The sequence below is a fragment of the Rhineura floridana genome, chromosome 3, assembly GCF_030035675.1.
Source record: "Rhineura floridana isolate rRhiFlo1 chromosome 3, rRhiFlo1.hap2, whole genome shotgun sequence".
NCBI classification, from domain to species: domain Eukaryota; kingdom Metazoa; phylum Chordata; class Lepidosauria; order Squamata; family Rhineuridae; genus Rhineura; species Rhineura floridana.
The window spans coordinates 44,704,954-44,726,026 of NC_084482.1; the positions used below are offsets into that span (position 1 = coordinate 44,704,954).

Genomic DNA, 21,073 nt, shown 5'->3' on the forward strand with positions numbered 1-21,073 from the left:
TGTGTCTATTAGTGAATCTTACTTCAGTGAGGGGTGGGGATCTTGTGGGCACCAGAAAAAGCCTTTGTGGGAACATGTGCACCAATGGGTGCCAAATTGGCACCCCTTGTTTTCTTTCATCCGTCACTTACTGCATATATAGGAAAGCCAACAGTACAGCGTTGCAGCCTAGGGGCTGGTTCACCTGCATTAAAAATGCTGCTTTTTCCATCGCGATTGATTTTGACAGTTCACATACTTCCGCCCTCGCTACGAATAAATTGGCTGTTTTTCTTTTTAGCATTCACATGCGTGTGCGTTTATTGCTATCAGCATTTCCTTGTTGCTGCACCCACACACTAGCATGTTAACTACGGAGGGGAAGGGTGGTGTTTCCCTAAATGAAGGGAGGAATAGGCACTTGAAAGAAAGGGAATCACCTACTGCTGCCCCCCTTCCCTGCGGTGCAGGCTTTCTCCCATCCCCCCTGTTCCCACCCATGGCTGTTAGGCTGTCCCTGTGGGAGATTGGTGTGCCTTTGGCACACCGGGACAAGCCTCAGCATGAATTCTGGGAAACATAAAAAAACCTAAACAATTATCTTTAGAGAGACATTAAAAGCAGCTACTAAAGGAAGCATTGACCGTTCAATATTATCGCACTCCATGAGTGGGATAAGTGGAGCAAATGCTGGGATGAGACACCAAGGCAACTCCCCTTTCCTCTGCGTTTTTGGGTGCTTATAAATTACCCCAGCCTCCTCTCACTGTGGCTGCGCGTGCTCCAAGCGAGCGGCGCGTAGCGGCTTGCAGACCCCCCCTCCGCAGCTCAAGCAAGAGAGCTGGCCAAGGGTGAAGGGGAGTCTCCCTCTCTGGCGGCCTGGAAGGAATTTCCCAAGCTCCATCTCTTCCCTGCTACCCTCAGGGAGTTGTTGGTGTCTTTGCAGAAGAGAGAGAATGAAGGGGTGGGGAATGTGATTTTGTTTAAAGGGTATTGCCACCCTCCACCCCTTCCACAGAGGGAGCAGACGGAGAGGGGACTCAGATGATGAACGCAGAGTCCAGACTGGTTCATGTGGTGAGAAGCAAATCTTGAGGTGTTGGGGTCCTGAGCTGCATAATGCTTTCTAGATCAAAACCAGCACTTTGAATTGAGCCCGGAAACTAATTGGTAGCTAAAGAGGTTGTGCCAAAACTGGTGTGATATGCTCAGACTGCCTTGTTCCAGTCAACAATCTGGCTGTTGAATTCTGCAGCAGCTGCACATTCCAAATAGCCTTCAAAGACAGACCCATTTACAATGCATTGTAGTAATCTAATCTAGTGGTTACACCAAAGTATAGACAACAAAAATTAGGCTGTTCCTCTCCAGATATACTTTATCAAATCCCTCCTGTTCCACTCTTATGCTCCCACCAACAGATTTAAGAATAATGGATGTTCTGTCAGCATATAGGACTAAACGTAATTCTAACCCTGAATAGGGAACATCCGAGGTAACTGTCACACCTGCAAGACGTGCATATTAAGGGAGAAGGGGGTGGAGGAGAGAGCACAAATTGCATGTGTCACACTGCAAAGAAATCTGGTTGGCCACTATGAGAACACGGTACTGGACTTGATGTTCTTAAATGGTTTTTGCAGCACGCAAACCAGACAACTGCAATGAAAGAACCAGGAAAATTCTTGAAAAGGAAGGCATGTGGTCTGTAGAACATGATGAAAGAAAATTCAGTGAAGCCTATTTCTGCAGCCATTTGGAGATGACTGGGGATCTGGAGAATTCTGAAGCTAAACAAACTCCATCAGCAGCACAGTGAGTCAGCAGGCCCAGCCAAAGTTTTTGTTTGGGAGAGCTGAGCACGAGAACAAGCCATGAAGGGCCTGGGAAAGAACTCAGCTGTACAGTAGACTTTGTGAAGGCACCAAGTGCAAGGCGGCAAAAGACGAAGAGAGCCCTCAAAGCTGAATGGTCTCCCTCTTGATTATACATAGGATGTCATATGAACTAGTTTCCCAAGAGGCACAAACAAAATACTCCTGACCTGGCTTGCAGAGTATTTTGAATGCATGGAAACCAAGTGCAGGAGAGAAAGTGATATGAGCACATTCAAGCCCTTCTTCTGAGCCACGGCCAAGCTACACACTGTGCTTTAGAGGTAGCCAGTGGAAGCCAAGGGAGGCCACAATCTTGCTCACCAACCACTAAAGGAGGAATCCTCCTAGCCACTTCTTCCACCTGGCCAGGCTAGAAGTGCTTGAAAGGTCAGCTCAACTCAAACCTGAAGTATACATTTGTGCAACCCAAGCTTAGCTTAGGGTTATATCCAATGCTTGCGTTGATCATTTGAAATCAGGCAGAGGAATTCTTCTCTATTGATCATTGCCTGTTTTGCATTACTGTGATATCTATTTTATCTCCCCTTGCTTCCTCTCTAACTGAAATTTCCATCATGGAGTCTATAGTGGTTGTGATAAGTTAAGCTGCAGTTTTCAAATCTGCCCCTTTATCAACCCTACTATGGTTATCCCAATATCCTAATCCTTGCCCAAAATTCTTTGCCATTTTAGTTTCCACGCATGTCTTCATATTCCCCTTCTTCATATTCCACTTAACTTCGTTTATCTTTCTACACATATTCGGAGATATAGACATGTACACTCCTGATTTTCTTACTTGGTTCATTCCCCCAACGATAACTACCAGCAGACTATTTAAGCATGATTTTTCTAGCTAACCTGTTGAGTCAATGGCCTTCAGTTCCTGGGGTTCGAAAGCTTATTCCATTCACTGTACTTTCCGCCTTACCGTATATTATTATTATTATAGATTTATTTGTACCCCACCTTTTGGCCAGAAGGCCCTCAAGGCGGCTTACAAGTACATCAGTATAAGCAATACAATTCAAAACCAAATAACATCATTAAAACAACAACAACAACTATCAGAAAATGTACACTGCACATCAGGAGGTGGGAAAGCGTAAGCAGAAAACAAGCACAGCACACATTCTCCTCAGCCATGAACTGTAGCCTGTGTGGGTTAGGAATGCTCTGCATGCTTTCCATACAGCTTACTCGTGTGTTGAGGCCACATGCCTGCCCAGTTTCACAATGCCAGGACCCACCATGACAACCTGCCTTGATCCCGTTTTAATAAACTGTTGCCTAGTAGTCCGAGGATGAGCTGCCTGCCGGCTGACACCTTAACTTCCTACAACGTTCCTGCCATAGTGTAACTCCAGGACTGATGCTACATCCAGGACAGGGATAGCCAATGAGGTGCCCTCTAGACAACCATGGTCTACAACCTCCATCAGCCCCTGCCACTGGTCAGGGACAATGCGAGTTGTTCTCCAACAACATCTAGAGGGTACCACATCCCGTTGCAGGAAATTAAAATAGCAGCTGCCCAGCCACACAGAGCACTTCCGTTCCTACCTGGCCTAGCTTGAGGTGCCATCACTGTTGCTGCCTGCTGTCTGGCTCCCACACTCCTTGGAGCACCCCCCCCACTGCACCGCCTGGAGGATCACTGCTGTTGCTGCTATCCACCCATTGCCAAATCAGCTTGGGGATGCCAGTGCTCACGGGATGGGTGTACGTAAACAACTGCTAAGGGAGGCAACAGCACAGCAGAGCCCCCGGCTGAGGCCTCCATCATACATGAAGCAAGAATGCGAATGTTGGGATAAAGCTGAGGATTCTGCTCAGCCTGCTCCCTTCTATCACAGCGACACTTCCTCTCTTTTTCACCTGTGTCCTGCCCTCGCCTATCAATGCTCATCCTTCAAAGTCCCTGTACTGCACATGCACAGCTCAAGATGTTTTCAGGTTTTTATTTAGTGCATTTCATTTTCTGCTTTTTTAAAAAAATAAGAATATTCCATAACCCTCTCCTGGAGCTCATTTCTGATGTCTCCTTCCACCTGTTCTGGCAGTCCGCTATCTGCACATTAGCCACAAATGGGGGGAAAGGGTTCTGCACCATGCCAAGAAAAACTCAGTTTAAGACTAAGGGTCTGAAGTACGTAACATCTCAGAGGAGAACAATTTGTGTAGACAAACTGGTGGCAGGGGGATGAATAAAACGTTATGTACCTTCAAGTCGATTACGACTTATGGCGACCCTATGAATCAGTGACCTCCAAGAGCATCTGTCATGAACCACCCTGTTCAGATCTTGTGAGTTCAGGTCTGTGGCTTCCTTTATGGAATCAATCCATCTCTTCTTTGGCCTTCCACTTTTTCTACTTCCTTCTGTTTTTCCAAGCATTACTATCTTTTCTAATGAATCATGTCTTCTCATTATGTGTCCAAAGTATGATAGCCTCAGTTTCATTATTTTAGCTTCTAGTGACAGTTCTGGTTTGATTTGTTCTAACACCCAATTATTTGTCTTTTTCACAGTCCATGGTATGCACAAAGCACTCCTCCAACACCAGATTTCAAATGAGTTGATTTTTCTTTTATCCGCTTTCTTCACTGTCCAACTTTCACATCCATACATAGAGATTGGGAATACCATGGTCTGAATGATCCTGCCTTTAGTGTTCAGTGATACATCTTTGCATTTGAGGACCTTTTCTAGTTCTCTCATAGCTGTCCTCCCTAGTCATAGCCTTCTTCTGATTTCTTGACTATTGTCTCCATTTTGGTTAATTACTGTGTCAAGGTATTGATAATCCTTGACAAGTTCAATGTCCTCATTGTCAACTTTAAAGTTACATAAATCTTCTGTTGCCATTACTTTAGTCTTCTTGATGTTCAGCTGTAGTCCTGCTTTTGTGCTTTCCTGTTTAACATTCATCAGCATTCGTTTCAAATCATTACTGGTTTCTGCTAGTAGTATGGTATCGTCTGCATATCTTAAATTATTGATATTTCTCCCTCCAATTTTCACACCTCCTTCATCTTGGTCCAATCCCACTTTCCGTATGATATGTTCTGTGTATAGATTAAATAAATAGGGTGATAAAATACACCCGTCTCACACCCTTTCCGATGGGGAACCAATCGGTTTCTCCATATTCTGTCCTTACAATAGCCTCTTGCCCAGAGTAGAGTTTGTGCATCAGGACAATCAGATGCTGTGGCACCCCCATTTCTTTAAAGCATTCCATAGTTTTTCATGATCTACACAGTCAAAGGCTTTGCTGTAATCTACAAAGTACAGGGTGATTTTCTTCTGAAATTCCTTGCTCCGTTCCATTATCCAACGTATGTTTGCGATATGATCTCTGGTGCCTCTTCCATTTCTAAATCCAGCTTGGAAGTCGGGCATTTCTCGCTCCATATATGGTAAAAGCCTTTGTTGTAGAATCTTGAGCATTACTTTACTTGCATGGGATATTAAGGCAATGAATAAAACATAGGAACACAGAAAGCTGCCTTATACTGAGTGAGATCACTGGTCCATCTAGCTCAGTATTGTCTACACTGACTGGCAGCAGCTCTCTAGGGTATCAAACAGTACCTTTCCCCCCAGTTGTACCTGCGGATGCTGAGGACTGAACCTGGAACTTTCCATATGCAAAGCAGATACTCTACCACTGAGCTACAGCCCTTTCCACTAAGGGCACTATCTTAAGACTACTCTGGGGGCCTTTCAAAATTATCCCAAACAATTTCTCCAATAAAAAAGGAGAAAATTATTTCCTAGGACATGGCTTCTGGTCTATTGACAAATGTACTCTTACAAATGTCAACCTGCTGATATTTGTAAATGTCATCGTAGTCATGTCACACAGGAGGGGCGATGATATGCTTGGACTGAATGTTCTCTCTGTTTAAGCAATGACACTCTGTATTAGGCCAAACATATAATAGTTTGGGGATTCAGCATAATGCGACAGCAATGCTGCCCCCAAAGCCCAGGAGATAACCTTTTTCCTATTTTGTTTCTTCAAGGGCATGCGGCAGTTGGCCTAGGAGCATCCACGGTTCCAATTGCTCAAAGAGCTCTTCTGTATTTCCTGCCTTGGTTTGGAGAAGGGACATTAGTGGGATAGTTTGAAATCAAATGATTTGATTATGAAGCCCCACGCAGGCCAAGATAGAGTAGGCACAGCACCCAACAGGCGCTCTTCGGAGGTGGGCAGTTTTAGGGAACCAAAGAAACCCTATCAACAGGACGCAGAGGGTACTTCCAGACTGTTGCTATTTTTGGGAGGGATTCAATCACATCCCAGCAAATTCAGGCTGCACAATTCAAGCTGATTTGGAGTTCTTGAAAAACAAAGCCCCTTCCCCAAAAGACTGGACTTTTTGCAATAAGGAAAGCAACAAGAAAAGGAACTGAAAAGCCTGGGATCACACTCACCTGACGCAATTTCATCTAATCTCTCTGCAAACAAAATCAGCCTGAATGCTGGAAGCAACTAGAACATGCTGCAAAAGATAGACCCATTGAAAGAGTCTTGCAAGAGCAGAGTTGGCTTGCAAGTGTGTCAACAAGGCACAAGCAGATCTGAGCCAAACACTCCACCTTACCCCCATTCACACGCTAACCTACTGACTCTGCTTAGCTCATTTACTGACAGTGGTTTTCTGATAAATACACAAATTCATGTCTCCCACATTGGAATACACTAAGAACAGTCTGAGCGCAATGAATTGATTTCCCTTTGTCAGATTCATAATGAAGTTTGGAGGACATATGAAGTGACCTGTCTTAACGTTTTCACCTCTGTGGAGTAAGATTTTTGTTGTTGTTTAGTTTTAAACTATTCTGCCTGCCTCCATTGCACTGTATTTGGCTTTATGATGGTATTGAAAAGTGCTCTGAAGTTGGGAGTGGTTCTTTCCACTCCTGTGTCATGGTCAGATCACCATCTGGTAAACATGGACTTCACATTGCCACACCGTCTCCGCAGGGGTGATGGACCTATTAGAATGGTCCGCCCCAGGTGCCTGATGGATCCTGATGGATTCCTGACTGCGCTAGGGGAACTGGAACCTGCTGAAGGTTGCCCGGTTGAAACCCTGGTGATGGAGTGGAATGGAAAGATCACCGGGGCGTTAGACCGGGTGGCTCCGAAACGTCCTCTCCTCCTGAATAGAACTCAGTTAGCACCGTGGTACACACCACGGTTGCGTACTCTGAGACAGGAGGTGAGACGACTAGAACGCCGGTGGCGGAAATCCCGCTCCGAAGGTGTCCGGACACAAGCTAGAGCAGCAGTAACTGTCTACCAAGTGGCAATAAAGACAGAAAAGAAGGCTTTCTTTACTGCCTCTATTGCGTCTGCAGAGTGCTGTCCCAGGAGGTTGTTCCAAGTGGTCCGAAGCCTGGTCGGTCCAGTTGCTCAGGAACCCTTGGAACAGTCAAAAGCCTCCTGTGACATTTTGGCTAAGCACTTTGCTGATAAAATCGAACACATACGGAGCTCGATCCCGTGCGCCGTGGATACAGTGAATGAATCAGAGTTGACCAGTTGCACACCGGTATGCTGGGATCATTTTCAGCCTCTCTCTTCTGAGGATGTGGACAAGGTGCTCTCGACTGTAAGGCCTATCACCTGTCTAACTGACCCTTGCCCATCGTGGCTCATCATGAGATGCAGAGAGAAATTGGGTGAGGGGATCAAGGCGGTGGTAAACGCATCCTTGAAAGAGGGTGTGATGCCATCAGCCCTCAAGGAGGCAATTGTAAAGCCCATCTTAAAGAAGCCCTCCTTGGATCCCCAAGTTTTTAATAACTTTCGCCCAATTTCGAATTTACCATTCTTGGGCAAGGTCATTGAGCGAGTGGTGGCCAATCAGTTGTCGACACACTTGGATGAAACGGATTACTTAGATCCATACCAATCGGGCTTCAGGACTGGTCACGGAACTGAAACAGCCTTGGTCGCTCTGGTAGATGATATGAGGAGGGCATTAGATAGGGGAGAATTTACCTTCCTTGTCCTCCTCGATCTCTCAGCGGCTTTTGATACTGTCGACCACAGTATCCTTTTATATCGCCTAGAGGGATTGGGAATAGGAGGCACTGTATTACGGTGGTTCCGCTCCTTTCTCTCTGATAGATACCAACAGGTGGCATTGGGGGAGGAGGTTTCAGACCCTTGGCCTCTCAATTGTGGTGTGCCACAGGGTTCTAACCTCTCTCCCATGCTATTTAACATCTATATGAAGCCGCTGGGGGCAATCATCAGGAGATTTGGGCTGCAGTGTCACCAATATGTGGATGACACTCAGTTCTATCTCTCGTTTAAATCTTCACCAGAGTTGACTGTGGAGACCTTGTCCAAGTGCCTGGAGTCCGTGAGTGGATGGATGGGAAGGAATAGGCTGAAACTGAACCCCGACAAGACCGAGGTACTGCTCGTGGGGGACAAGAGAAGGTTGGGAACCGTTGACCTGAAGTTCAATGGGGTGAGTTTACCCCTAAAGGACCAGGTCTGCAGCCTCGGGGTTGTACTTGATTCCAAGCTGTCCATGGAGGCTCAGATTTCGGCTGTGAGCCGGGCAGCTTGGTACCAACTACACCTTATACGTAGGCTGCAACCCTACCTTCCTGTTCATCAGCTCCCACTGGTAGTACATGCCCTGGTCACCTCTTGATTAGATTACTGTAATGCACTCTATGTGGGGTTACCCTTGAAAACGGTCCGGAAACTACAACTTATTCAAAATGCGGAAGCTCGATTACTCACAAACAGTCGTCGCCGGGACCACATCATGCCAGTGTTGTTCGATCTACACTGGCTTACAGTTGTTTTCCGGGCCCAATTCAAGGTGTTGGTATTAACCTTTAAATCCCTACACGGTCTCGGCCCAGTTTATCTAAAGGAGCGCCTACAACGCCACCAATCATGCCGCCTGACAAGATCGGCCACACAAGGCCTTCTCTCAGTCCCGCCAACCAAAGCAGCTAGGTTGGCGGGCACTAGAGAGAGGGCCTTTTCAGTGGCGGCCCCCACCCTCTGGAACTCCCTCCCACAAGATCTTCGGCACATCTCTTCCCTGAATATGTTCCGCAAGGCCTTAAAGACCTGGCTTTTTCAACAGGCTTTCGGGATTTTTGGGGAGGCTTAATATTCTTCTGTTTAAATGCCTCCTATTATGTTTTGTTTGTTCTTATAATTTATATTATTTCACTGTATTTTTGTATTGTTTTTTGCCATATTTATTGTATGTAAGTCGCCTAGAGTGGCCATCGGCCAGATAGGCGACACATAAATTAAATTTTATTATTATTATTATTATTATATTGTGATTATCATTGTTGAAATCCACTCACCATGTTTATGCATCAGAAGGGTGAAAAGAGGATGAGAAGGTTAAAGTTATAATTTGTTGCACTGGAGCAAAGACAAATATGAGCCACCCTGCATCTCAAAATCTTGAATTTGGTTCACAAAAAACAGGTTAAAAATCTTTTAAATAAATTACCTAATTTTGTCCCTCAAGCTCATGTAGAGGCTTGGTTTGCAAGGAACACTAAGCTAAACCATGGCTTAGCAGGAACAAGCAAATGTGTGGGCTCTTGGAGAGATCTTAGCCACTGTGCTACATACGCCCCAATTATTTTGCAGCCATACTGTGCTGGGTGTCAAAACCAGAGCTCTCAGTTTAGCTCTCTCCAGGCAAACCATGAGCTATAACCAAGGTTTGTCCCATGGTTTATAGCTCACAGTTTATCTGAAGAGAGCTAAACCAAGAGGCTGGGTTTGGATGACATGCTAAGCTAAGCCATAGCTTGGCTTAGCGCAGCAGCTAAACAACCAGGATATAGCAAAGTAGTCACAATATCTTCTCAGGGAGTCTGCACTCTTGCTCGTTTGTGGTAAGCCACAGTTTCACTTAGTGACACACGCAGATGAGGGCAGTGGAACAGGCCCCAAATTTACTGAAGGTACACAGATCTGCAGTATTGCTATGACACCATCATTTGCAATCATCATGGAACCTTCACCAGAATTTACACTCCCCATACGCTTTTCTAACCTTTTAGACATTATAAAAATGTCTTTGGATTTTTTATATATACTTTTCTCTAGCCACATTTTAAAACAAGCACAGACATAGTTTAGAAAGCAACACTATGAGAGACAGAGAATCTGAAATGCAATGAGCTTTTGCACACAATACATCAGGCAAGGTTGCTAATTCGAGTTCCTGGGAGTACCCTTCACCAGAGGCTGTCTGTTATACCACCCTTTCCCAACATGTGTACTGGCTAGGGATGATAACAGTCTAAAGCATCCGGAGGGCACCAGGTTGGAAAAAAGCTACGCTACGCTCTAGGGCCCTTCCTACTGAAACCAGCCACTGCAAGTTATTGATCCTCCAAACTTCAAAATGGTTGATGTACTCAGACCTGTCTCTAATTTCGATATGGAAAAGCAGAACCAGAAACAAACCACACAAACACTCTAGTGTCTAATCTCCTCCACACCCCTTTGATGAGGATCCTGATCGCAAGACTAATGCTCAAGTGAAGGTTCAGGTCCGAGCAGAGCTGTATCTGAATGGACTGGGGCTGACGGCACGCAATCTAAATTAAGCCAACATAGATCAGGCTTCTGAAGAGTTTAATCAGTGGGAATCACAGTATGGGGTAGAGAGTTTTTTAAAAACAGTTCCATTTGTCCCCTTCCAACTTCTACATAAAGTAACAAGAAAATAGCAAAAGGCCAAAACATGTGTTTAATGGCATAAGGGAGAGAAGGAATAGAGATGTCTCCCTGTCTACAATGCCTTTCAGCAGCAATTATAGAGGCATTTATGAGTAAGGATGATGATACATTACAAAAATATTAAATCCGCACACTTCCGTAGGAGTAAGGCCCCAACTACATCTGGCTACAGTAACAGGCCTGCATCTTCAAATATGGAGCTGCCCTCAGGTCTAAAGCAGTGGATGGGGTTCAGTTTAAAGTTCCCCAGGGAAACATGGCAGGGGCTTTCCCTTAGTAATCCTTCCTTAAAGGTCATTTCAGCCTGGTTCTCACATAGCGCTACGGACTAACTGATAAACCATGAGTCACCTCACAGATGATCAATCAAACTATTGCCTGTTTCTCCAAAGTTTAGTGTGTTATCCAGCTGCTCTCGTCTTGTGCTTGGTGAGCCTTTTGTAGCTTGGTGGCAAACAAATCACAGTTAAGAAAGAGTGCTGTGTTCACACATTATGCCAACCTTTAGTTAATACAAGCCAAGGTTCATAAGCCAAGAAAGCATGGCTTCAGCTCATGGTTTGTTGGGAGTAAACTAACCATGGTTAAACCAAAGGGAAGGGTTTGCACATAATACTAAACCATGGTTTAAACAAACTATAGCTTCATAAACCACAGATAACCATTATATGCTAGCCAGGCATTCTAGTTCTCAGACACTGGCTAGAGAGAATTCATCAGCAGACCAGCTGCCACTTTATCACCTGCTAACAGAGTTAAGAGTTCAGCATTCCCCAGGGCTAGATTGCCTTTTAGGGCTTTAAATCATAACCACCACCCTCTACTGTACATGTGACTGGGGTAAATTCACATTTGAAGACACAAGTCTAGTGCTGTTGCATAGAGCCTGAACCTGAGCTCAGTGGACTTATTTCTGGGTAAGCATGCATAGAATCAGGGTGAAATTCTAAAACCAGTTTACTTGAGCATTAATCCCAATAAAATCAATGGCTTTAGTGCCAAGTAAACTGGGTTAGGAATGGCCCATACATAATAATCAAAGGCTTCAGTAAAAACAGCACTGAGAACAGACATCATCATGGTGGAGCCTCTTTAGTAGGCATCATTAACTTATTTCAGTAAATTCTAAACAAGAATGGAGCTCAGTTTAGGTTTAATATCCAGGCCTCGGGATGTTCATGGCTTTGGGAGTCGTAGTGGAGGATTTTTCAAAATAATCATATCCAAAGCTTTCAATGGGTTTAATCTGCACAAGAGGCCATCTGTTAAGAGCCTGAACTAGGTCAACCTGGAGCCCAGGAGTGGCTTCCTAAGGAACCAATAAGGCATTTGTGAATTGCATCGTGGGTTGTTTCCAGGTGACCTGTTTATTGAGCATTCATCCTGATTTGTTTGTACAAAGTCTGTAGAGAGGTTACGACAACATCAGCTGTTGGTTGAGCATTCATCCCAATTTGTTTGCAGAGGGGTTATAAGCATTGCATCAAGCAACTGTTGTCCCACGCATCCCAGGGCATTTCCCTGTCACTTCTTGTATCACAAAAAGTCAACTTCTTTTTGGAGGTGCAGGTTTGCTGCACACCAAATCAGATTTAATTATGTGGCCTAAATCCGCCAGTATGTGATTGAATCCCTGAAAATAGTGACAGTCTGGAAGCACCCATCGAGTCAAGGCTGGAAGCATGAGGAAGGATCCACTTTATCCGGCTCATGTTAGATGGCTAGGTTGCCAATCCTATGCTGCTCACCAAGATGACCTTGACTGGCTGTCCTTCCAGCAGGGCCCCAGAGACACACAGTAGCTATTCTGGGTTACCCAGAGACTGGTCTACCCTTGTTGATGCTGCCAAAAGGGGGGGCAGACCAACACCAGTCCTGCTTTCTCCTTCTCATCTTTCTTTAGTAGGACTCAAATCCCCACTCAGCCTTCAGGTTCACTTCTATATCTCAGCTTAACCCATTTCAGTGCTTTTTAACTGGCACATAAATGATGGATTGTAGGGCTAGGAGCAAGTTTGCTGATGACACCAAATTATTTAGGGAAGTAAGAACAAAAAGGGATAGAAAAGAGCTCTGAAAGGATCTCTCCAAACTGGAGAAATGGACATTAAAATGGCAAATGCAGTTCACAATAAGCTACCCTGAAGGGATACACACAATTCCAACTTCACACACACACTGATGAGGTCAAAGTTGGCAGTAAATGACCAGGAAAGAAATCTTGAGGTTTGGTTTGATCCAGAAGAGCCCTTTATGTTCTTACCTCATAGGGTTGTTCTCAGGAAATATGGGGGCAGAAGAGAACCAGCTATTCTCCCTTGAGCATTTGGAGGAAAGTTTTAAATGTAACAAACAAACAAAAATCAGGTTGCTGGAAATTGATACCATGGCTCACCCGGACATTCTTTTCTGCCCCCCCCAATGGTTCCCACAGGAGTCTTCTGTTATTCTTTGTGTGTGCTATGTACATGGAAGGTGTCAATCAGAGTGCCATCTGTTGAGCTTCAGATCAAGTGTCAAAGCTTGCAGAGAGCTGCTCCCTGCTGGAAGCAAAGCTACTGAGGGAAAACAGCAAGGAATGGCCAGGGGTGAGGTGGGGTAGGTGGGTAGGTAGGGAGAGGAAAGGAAAGGAGGTAGTGCCGTTGCCATGTCCTCTCTCTGGTGGCTTTTTGTCTATCTCAAATGCATTTCAAGCTGTGGTCGGGCCTTTCCTGAAATGTTCTGGTTAATAACATTGGGGGAGCATAATAATTATGCCATAGGAAGGACCAGGAGCTCTTTAAGAAAACCCGATTACAACCATTCCAACAGAATGGCCAGTGGTGACTTTGATACGTAACCTTCAATTATACAGCCCTGATCTCATGCAAAACTCAGCTTTCTAAAGGTCTGGTTCATAGACTCAGCCAGGCAGCGGAAAATCCAGCACACATGCTGGAAGAGCAGACACACATCACGTCCTACACACAGAGAGTGTGTGTGGGGAAATATGCAGTGTGGCACTACACAAAGTACACAGTTCGCAAAGGCCTTCTCCCTGCCCACCCCTGGCAAGGGTGGGGTGAGATTGCATAAATCAGGTCTAGACCACATGGCCATTAGGTGTATAGTGTCTGCATCATGCAGTAGGTCATGTGAAGGGCAAGGGCAAGGCTGTTCTACCACATGCACCAAGTCTTCAGCTGGGCAAGCATGTGATTCAGCATTATGAACCTTAATTTATGTACTTGCACTTTCTTGCTCTACAGTCCATGTGTGTGCGCACATGTAGACATGATGAGTAATGGCTAACGTGCTCAGCATCCAACAGGAATTGGGGGCATCCAGGACAACCTACAAGACTTTGATTGGTTAAGAATGAGTTTCAGTCTCCCAAAGAGCCCTTCTCCTCAATCTACCAGGTAACTGGAAAGATTTCTACTTGAGACCATATGGAGCCAATGCCAGTCAGAATAGAGAGTACAGGGCTTGAAGGACAAATAGTCTGACCCAGTGGGGGCTCGTCCATTGAGGGGGGGAATGGGGCAGTGTCCCACCAACCTCACTCTGCCTGCACCCGCCAGCCCCCTTAATTACAACCAGGCCAGGGCGTGGCAGCACTTGCTATCAGCTTCCTCTTCTGTAGTTTCAGTGCTGTCCTTGTAGAACTCAGCAGGGAGGAGGGGGACAAGATCAGAAAGAGATGACTTTGCCTGCGATTGGCTCTGTTGCCGCCAGTCATTGGCCTCCCTGCTTTCTCTCTCCCAATTCAAAGCAGACAGCAGCCACCACCGGTCTGGCCTGATCTAAGGCTGTTTCCCTTGTACCTCTGGCTACTCTTTCCTTGCTCCAACAGTCCGACGTATGCCCAATGCTCCTCCACAGTCTCTACCTTTGGTAAATAAGATTCAAATGCTTTGGAAATGTTCATCTCGAAAGCAGAGTAAGACATTCAAGATAAGCAAAGAGATGCTATGCAACTGATTTGTGTAACTGATCCCAACTGATTTTCTTCACACAAAATTACCATATTGAAGAATTTGGATTATTATCATCTTTTGGCAGACTCTACGTATGTACAGTTTTACAAACTCGGCCACTGTTTTTTTAAAAAGTCCAAGTGTGTCTCCATAACAAGACAGCCATGCGGAAGAGTAAGAACCTTTGGGGGAAGAAATCCCATTATCCCCACACACAGCACACGTGGCAGACCTTGGGACTTGGCTATTCTTACCACAGTATTGATTGCACAAAATGATTATTTAGCTTGATTTACTTAAACTCATCCAGAAGTCTGTCCAGATGTTCTTAAATCAAGAGAGAATCAAACTCTGTTGAGCCGTTCCCTTCCCAAGGTCAAACAGCCTGATACACAGGAGCTCCAGATGCTGCTAACAGGAGTCTGCTTCAAACGTTGTAACAAAATCATGGCCCAATTTAAACATGAAACTAAACGTGCATGAAGAACTTCACCATGTGGCCTTTCACATGCCCACCACCTCATTTAAGCCAGTTTCCTTCACCCAGGCCACAGATCTCAAGAGCACTAACACTAATGCTGCACAGATAGACCACGCTAGCCATTAAAAACAAGATGCTGGGGACATGGAATGCCTCAAACATAACGCTTAAATCAGGCCAAAGGCAAGCCTCCTTAACAGAGCCAAGCTACATGAGCAACGTCTCAGGCAGGCCTTAGCAGCTCTAGAAAGCATTATGAATCGCAACACTGAGTGGAAGGCCAAAGCAGCCTGGAATTAGAACAGACTGTCTTCCACCACGAGCAGGTGACATTTTCTGCATGACATGCCAAAGGAGACTTAAACGTAGTGCCATCTTTTTTATAATGGTCTAAGTCCACATCAACAGGTTAGATTTCTAGCCCAGTCCTAACCACGTTCAAAACTATAGCCCACTGAACCTGCTGTTAAGTAAACAAGTTTAGGACTGTAGCCAAACTCTATCAAAAGCTGAGCCCAATATAGCCTTACGCCTCATCCCAGCCTCCACCTACACACCCATCCAGAGTGTGATCCAGGGCGTTTATACCCTACGTTGCTAAGAGTGAAAAACAGACACTTCTATTTTGTTTAATTACTGGAATGAACACAGTTCTTGGGATCCAACATACGACGCATACACACTTTCCCTATGATATCACATTTTCCAGCTTCTCATAAAACAGAGGCAGACAACTTCCAGCCTCAAACTTAAGTTTCAAAAGCCTTAAGTTTCAGACCCCTGGAAAGAGTAAGATTCCCCCCATGGCCTGCTGGATAGAGAGGAAGGAGAGAAAAGACAGTGACAAAAAGATAGAAGGAAGAGGCTCCTCCTCACCTTTCTCCCAACTTTGACCGTTTCTATACCAGTGGCACGCAGGCCTGACAGATTACCCCAAAGAGAATGCAGCCCTTGACAGACCAAAGGTTGCCCATCCGGTCATGGGCTACAATGTGGATTTCTGAAATGCCTGAATGCCCACTTATGGCAACAGAGCCCAATAAGAATGTATACATATCAAGGGGGGGGGGAGGCAGAATATTGGGGCTGTGTAGCAGCTGAGGCATGCAAGTGCATAACTCCTAAAAAAAAAAAAGTTTGGATTGCATGGAAAGTAGAGGGAGAGAAACCCAATCACTAGATACTCTTTGATATCAAATCAAGTAGCTCCCCCACTTTTTAATTCAATGTTTATTATAAATATCACAGTAGTATGGAAAGTGATGTAAGACAGCTTGTTATAACAACACAAATCTGAACTGTTGCAGATAGCATAACACAGAAATGTTGCCCGTGTCTTTTGCAAGGGAGAAGTGGGAAAAGGACTTTGCAAGCTAAGTACTGGAAAGCACACCCTAAAGGATGCGCTCAGACTGAAAGAGAGAACTTTGGAGAATGGCTGAAGGGTGCAATGGAAAATATGACCTAAAGGATGATGGGATAGGAAGAGCAGTGGCAGCAGCAGCTTCTCCCTACCCCAAGTCTTCTCCTTGACTCTCCCCTTCTCCCACAAAGACCAGAGGACAGCTTTGTATTCAAGTACTTCCCTGATAGCTGTTAGTGACAAGAAATTGCATGCAGGTGAGCAAACAAGGTCTTGGAGGAGAGACAGAGCACTCAGTGCCTCCTCTGCACCCAGCATAAGGAATGCAGCGGCCTATGAGAAGACGTTGCCAGCCTCCAGCAGGCAAGTAACGTAATTTTTGCAGGCTAGGAACTTCCACAGACTTATTTACAAAGCTGCCACAGGAGAGCAGCAGCAACTTTTCCCTCCTCTGCCACTGAGGCCCAGGAAGTGGCAGAAACTTCGTCTTCCTGGCCTACTGAGAGAAGCAAAGACCCAGGCTGGTTTAGGCATGCAAACGACTAGCAGCGGAAGGGACAGAAGCAGTAGCCGTTTCGCCCACAGCAGGGTTAGGGGCAGAGATCTGTTGGCTGTGCTGAAGTTGGAGAGAGATGGAGCAGGCACTATGTTTCTCAGCACAGATAAGACTACAACTGCCATATACATTCCGTCACCGTTTCTATTGCCTTTTCTTGGAGTAAAATTGGGCATGTCGCTTTAGTCTCCTTCTAGGAAAAAGGGTGGGATAGAAATCTAAATAATAATAATAATAATAGTCCAGCCTTCGCCAACCTGGTGCCCTTTTGGATTACATCTGCCATCAGCCCCAGCCAGCACTAACATGAGTTGTGGTCCAAGAGATTGGGAGGTCACCAGGTTAGCAAGGGCTGTTATAGTCCAACTAAGCATCCACTTACAGTCTTCTCTGACATCATCCCTGAGGAGTGAAGCAAGTGGGGAAGTCACTCTCCAATTGGCTAATTCAAGAAGGGCACGCTCTCTTGAAAGAGTAATTTCAAGATTGCCCATAAACACGTTGCACATTTTTATTTATCCTGCAACTATCACAGCACAAGAAAAGCCACACATGGAAGTTCCTTTTGCCCAATTATCTACTGGTTATCTGTTTGTTACTATTAATAAGAGCAAGGCAGAGCTACTCCAAGAAGCAGAGAGCCGCATGAGCACTCCCTTTGGGGTATTTTAGGAAGGTGAGAGGAGGGATTCCCACTAATGAATACATCCTGAGGGTTTTGACACAGCATAGCGGTGACACTGGGGCACCTATAATGAGCTTCCAGACTTGCTGTGCTAAGTCCATTCCTCCCAACTTCTCTCTATAAGACAAGATTGTTCTCTTACCCGTTTGGTTTGGAGGGGTGTCCAAGATCGTTTTCAGAAGCTTCATGTCCTTAATGTTATGGATATAAATAGATTCTTCCAGACACACAATTAGTCTCTGCAAGAACAAAAAAAGCAGAACTTGTGGTTTGAGAATAAGAAAGCCCTCAAAACATTCCATCAGCACATACCAGCTGCACTGAGGAGGTTCACAGCCCAGCTCAGACCATCTGCTGGGAGAAAAAGCACAAGGTGTTCACGTCAAATGGAAAGAGAAAAATGTTATACGCCTCCTCCTGAGCATGGTTTGGTCCAGAAAAATAATCTTAACTGCTAGGAAACTACTCTTTTTGCTATAGGAAACAAAGTGGTAGAGGGTCATTTGTCTACTTATAGACAGATTACCTTTTGTTTTCATATCTTCTAGCAATAAAAGCATAGCACGTCCCAGCAGCTAAGGGACTTCTCTCCACTTCATCTACCTGGACGGCTAGCTACCAGGAATACACAGCATTCCCCTGAAGTCACATCCACTCACAAAGGGGGAAGCAGGAACACTTCAGTAAGGGTACCAGCGTTTATTTACATACTATGTTTCAGAGATGTCCCTGCAAGCTAAAAACATAGCATTCCATATTTCAAAATAGGAGTTTGATACTACCTTGACAAAGCACCTAGCACCTATCAATGAGGATGGCAACAGAGCCTGCAATCCTATGTACACTTACTGGGGAGTAAGTCAATGGGGCTTACTTTTAAATAGACATACAGTGCTTTGGCTATCACATTCTTTCAGGTGCTAAGATAATCTGCACAGCATTAACCATTATCAGACTGGCTGGAAAGTTGTGCAGCACTGATTACCAATGTTACGCCTGCAATGAACTTACCTGTGAGTTCAGTGGAAAGTACTCTGATGAGACATGCATAAGATTGCACTGCGCAGCCACTGAACAGGAGGGAGGAAACCAATTATAACTGATATTCTCAGAGTGCAAACAGAAAGGACTTTTTAAAAAAAAGATGCAGCCTCGTACCTTGGAAACAGCAGCAAGGCATCATCTCTGACAAGTTGCTGGTGTCTCTGGTATCAACATAGAGTAAAGACAGGAACTAGACTCTACTGGACAATCAACTTTTGTCAATAGAAATGGCACCTTTGCTCTGAAGGGGTTGTTTATGTAGGAAGGGTGTAAAAAGCAGAGAAAAGTTAAGCACCCAAAATATCACCAATCTAGGACCAGAAGCTCTGAGGCCTCAGATGCTCTGAGAAGATGATCTTTACAATAAGGAGCTCATCACAGGTGTTCAGCATTTGAAACGTGAATTTTAGAATTAATAGGTTATTTTGATTTATTTATTTTTTACCTCAGGGATAGCCTTCAGAGATTGCATTCACTACCTGAAGCCGAGTCTTCTTTGATTTTTAAGAATATAGAATCTATGTTCTTTCTAATCACTGTATCCCAAGCATAGCATTGCCAAGTAGTTACACCAAGTCATTTCAGCAGTGCCTTCCAAATAGCATGATCACTGCCATTTTCCCATACCTCATACTTCATGCTAGGGTAACAGAAAGAGTTCACATTAAGCCTACAGATCAGTGGTTCCCAACCCGGGGGCCGTGACCCCCAGGGCCCCCCTGAAGTAATGCAGGGGAAAAAAATTATTTATTAACTTTTAAAAGAAAGTCTTTTCTCCCTGGACGCTGTCTGCTCCTCACTGCCACTGCAGACAACACCTCCCCCTTGCTCCAAACGAAAGGGGAGGCCTTTTGCTGAAGCGGCAGAATATCTTTCAGGCATGCCGAGGGCAGGCGTCTGCCTATAAAACATGTGGCAGATACCAAAGGAGGCTGAGGATGGAGCTACCAGGAAGAAGAGGGGATTACTATCACCGACTCCCATCTCTTCGCACAGCCACTGCTGACGGCACCCTTGCTCAGAATGAGAGGAGAGGGATTTTTGTGAAGCAAAAAGGAGCAAGGCTGCAAGGAAAGGCTGCTTACCCCCTTTCTTCCGGGCAGCCAACCTGCCTGTCTTTCTTGGCTCTGACTTTGCTGCCACCTCCTTTAAAAATTATTCTTATTTGTGAGGCCACCCAGATCTTGCCTTCGCCCAGACGGAGCCAAGGAGCAGTGAGAAAACTCAGGACTATGTGTGTGCCACCTACACTCTACCCCCCCCAACCCCTCTCTTTGTGATGCTACGGCAGTTGAGGCTTCCCCTGCCACATGCCCAAATGCATGCACACCTGCAGATGCTTGCAGGAGGGGCAGGTATGTTTGGGTGCGTACGTGCGCTTACCTGTCTTTTGCTCCACTCTCATTCCCCAATTGCATGCTAACCAAGTCATCTGTTCTGAAGATCATCCCAAGGCCTAAGAGCTATAACCCCCCTTCTTAATCTATCTACCTTGTTGTCTGCAGTGCACAACCTAGCATCCATATCACCACCACATTGCTGCTTCTTGATTACTATTTATATATATATAAAAAAGCTCAGCAGGTTGGCTAATGCTGGGGTCTTGACACTGCAGCAGAAATGTATGTATGTATGTATGTATTTATTTATTTATTTATTTATTTATTTATTGCAGAGATAGGTAAGGCTGAGAGACTGTGTCTGGTCCAAGGTCACCCAGTGGGCTTCATGGTTGGGTGGGGATTTGAACCTGGATCTTAGCCCAACACTGTAACCCACTGGTGTTGGGATATCAGATTGGGATCCCCCTCCCTACCCTCTGAAGATGTACAGTCCTATGTGTGAGGGTAGGGAGGGGGATACCAATTTGATCGAACCCTTGCATTAAAAAGAAATCAACACCTCCCTGCAAATAGAAAATTAGCACATCAAGGAGTTTCTAATGCAGCTCATTATACTGGGTTTCTGTCTGCAGGGGGCTATTAATGGAAAGGGACATTTGGAAATGTGATTTTGCCACACACCATCTGAAGGAGTTCACTCCATTTCTACTACTTCAGAACTGAACATAAGAACAAAATCACAGTAGAACACATAAGAAAGACTAAAGAAGAAGGCTCAGTGAACGCAAAATGACTCAGAAAAAGGCAAGACTTCCCTCTTCTCCCAGGCATTTTAGCACGTTTTTAAATTGTTTTAAATTGTTTTTAAAAGATGTGTTTTAAATTTGTATATTTGTTTTTAATCTTTTTAGTTACTGTAAACCGCCCAGAGAGCTTCGGCTATGGGGTGGCATACAAATACAATAAATAAACAAATAAATAAAGACTGAAAATCAAGTGTGCTCGGAAGTCATAAAAAGGG

The 21,073-nt window shown here is 45.0% G+C and overlaps 1 protein-coding gene across 6 annotated transcripts in view; it reads right to left on the reverse strand.

The window, feature by feature from the left end:
• The window catches only part of WIPI1 (WD repeat domain, phosphoinositide interacting 1), a 73,825-nt gene that overhangs the window by 26,266 nt on the left and 26,486 nt on the right, over nt 1-21,073 (reverse strand). For all 6 annotated transcript variants that reach the window (XM_061615623.1, XM_061615620.1, XM_061615619.1 and 3 more), the window contains exon 4: nt 17,808-17,904. In XM_061615623.1, the coding sequence (XP_061471607.1) occupies nt 17,808-17,904 (97 nt within the window). The remainder of the gene's footprint in view (nt 1-17,807; nt 17,905-21,073) is intronic.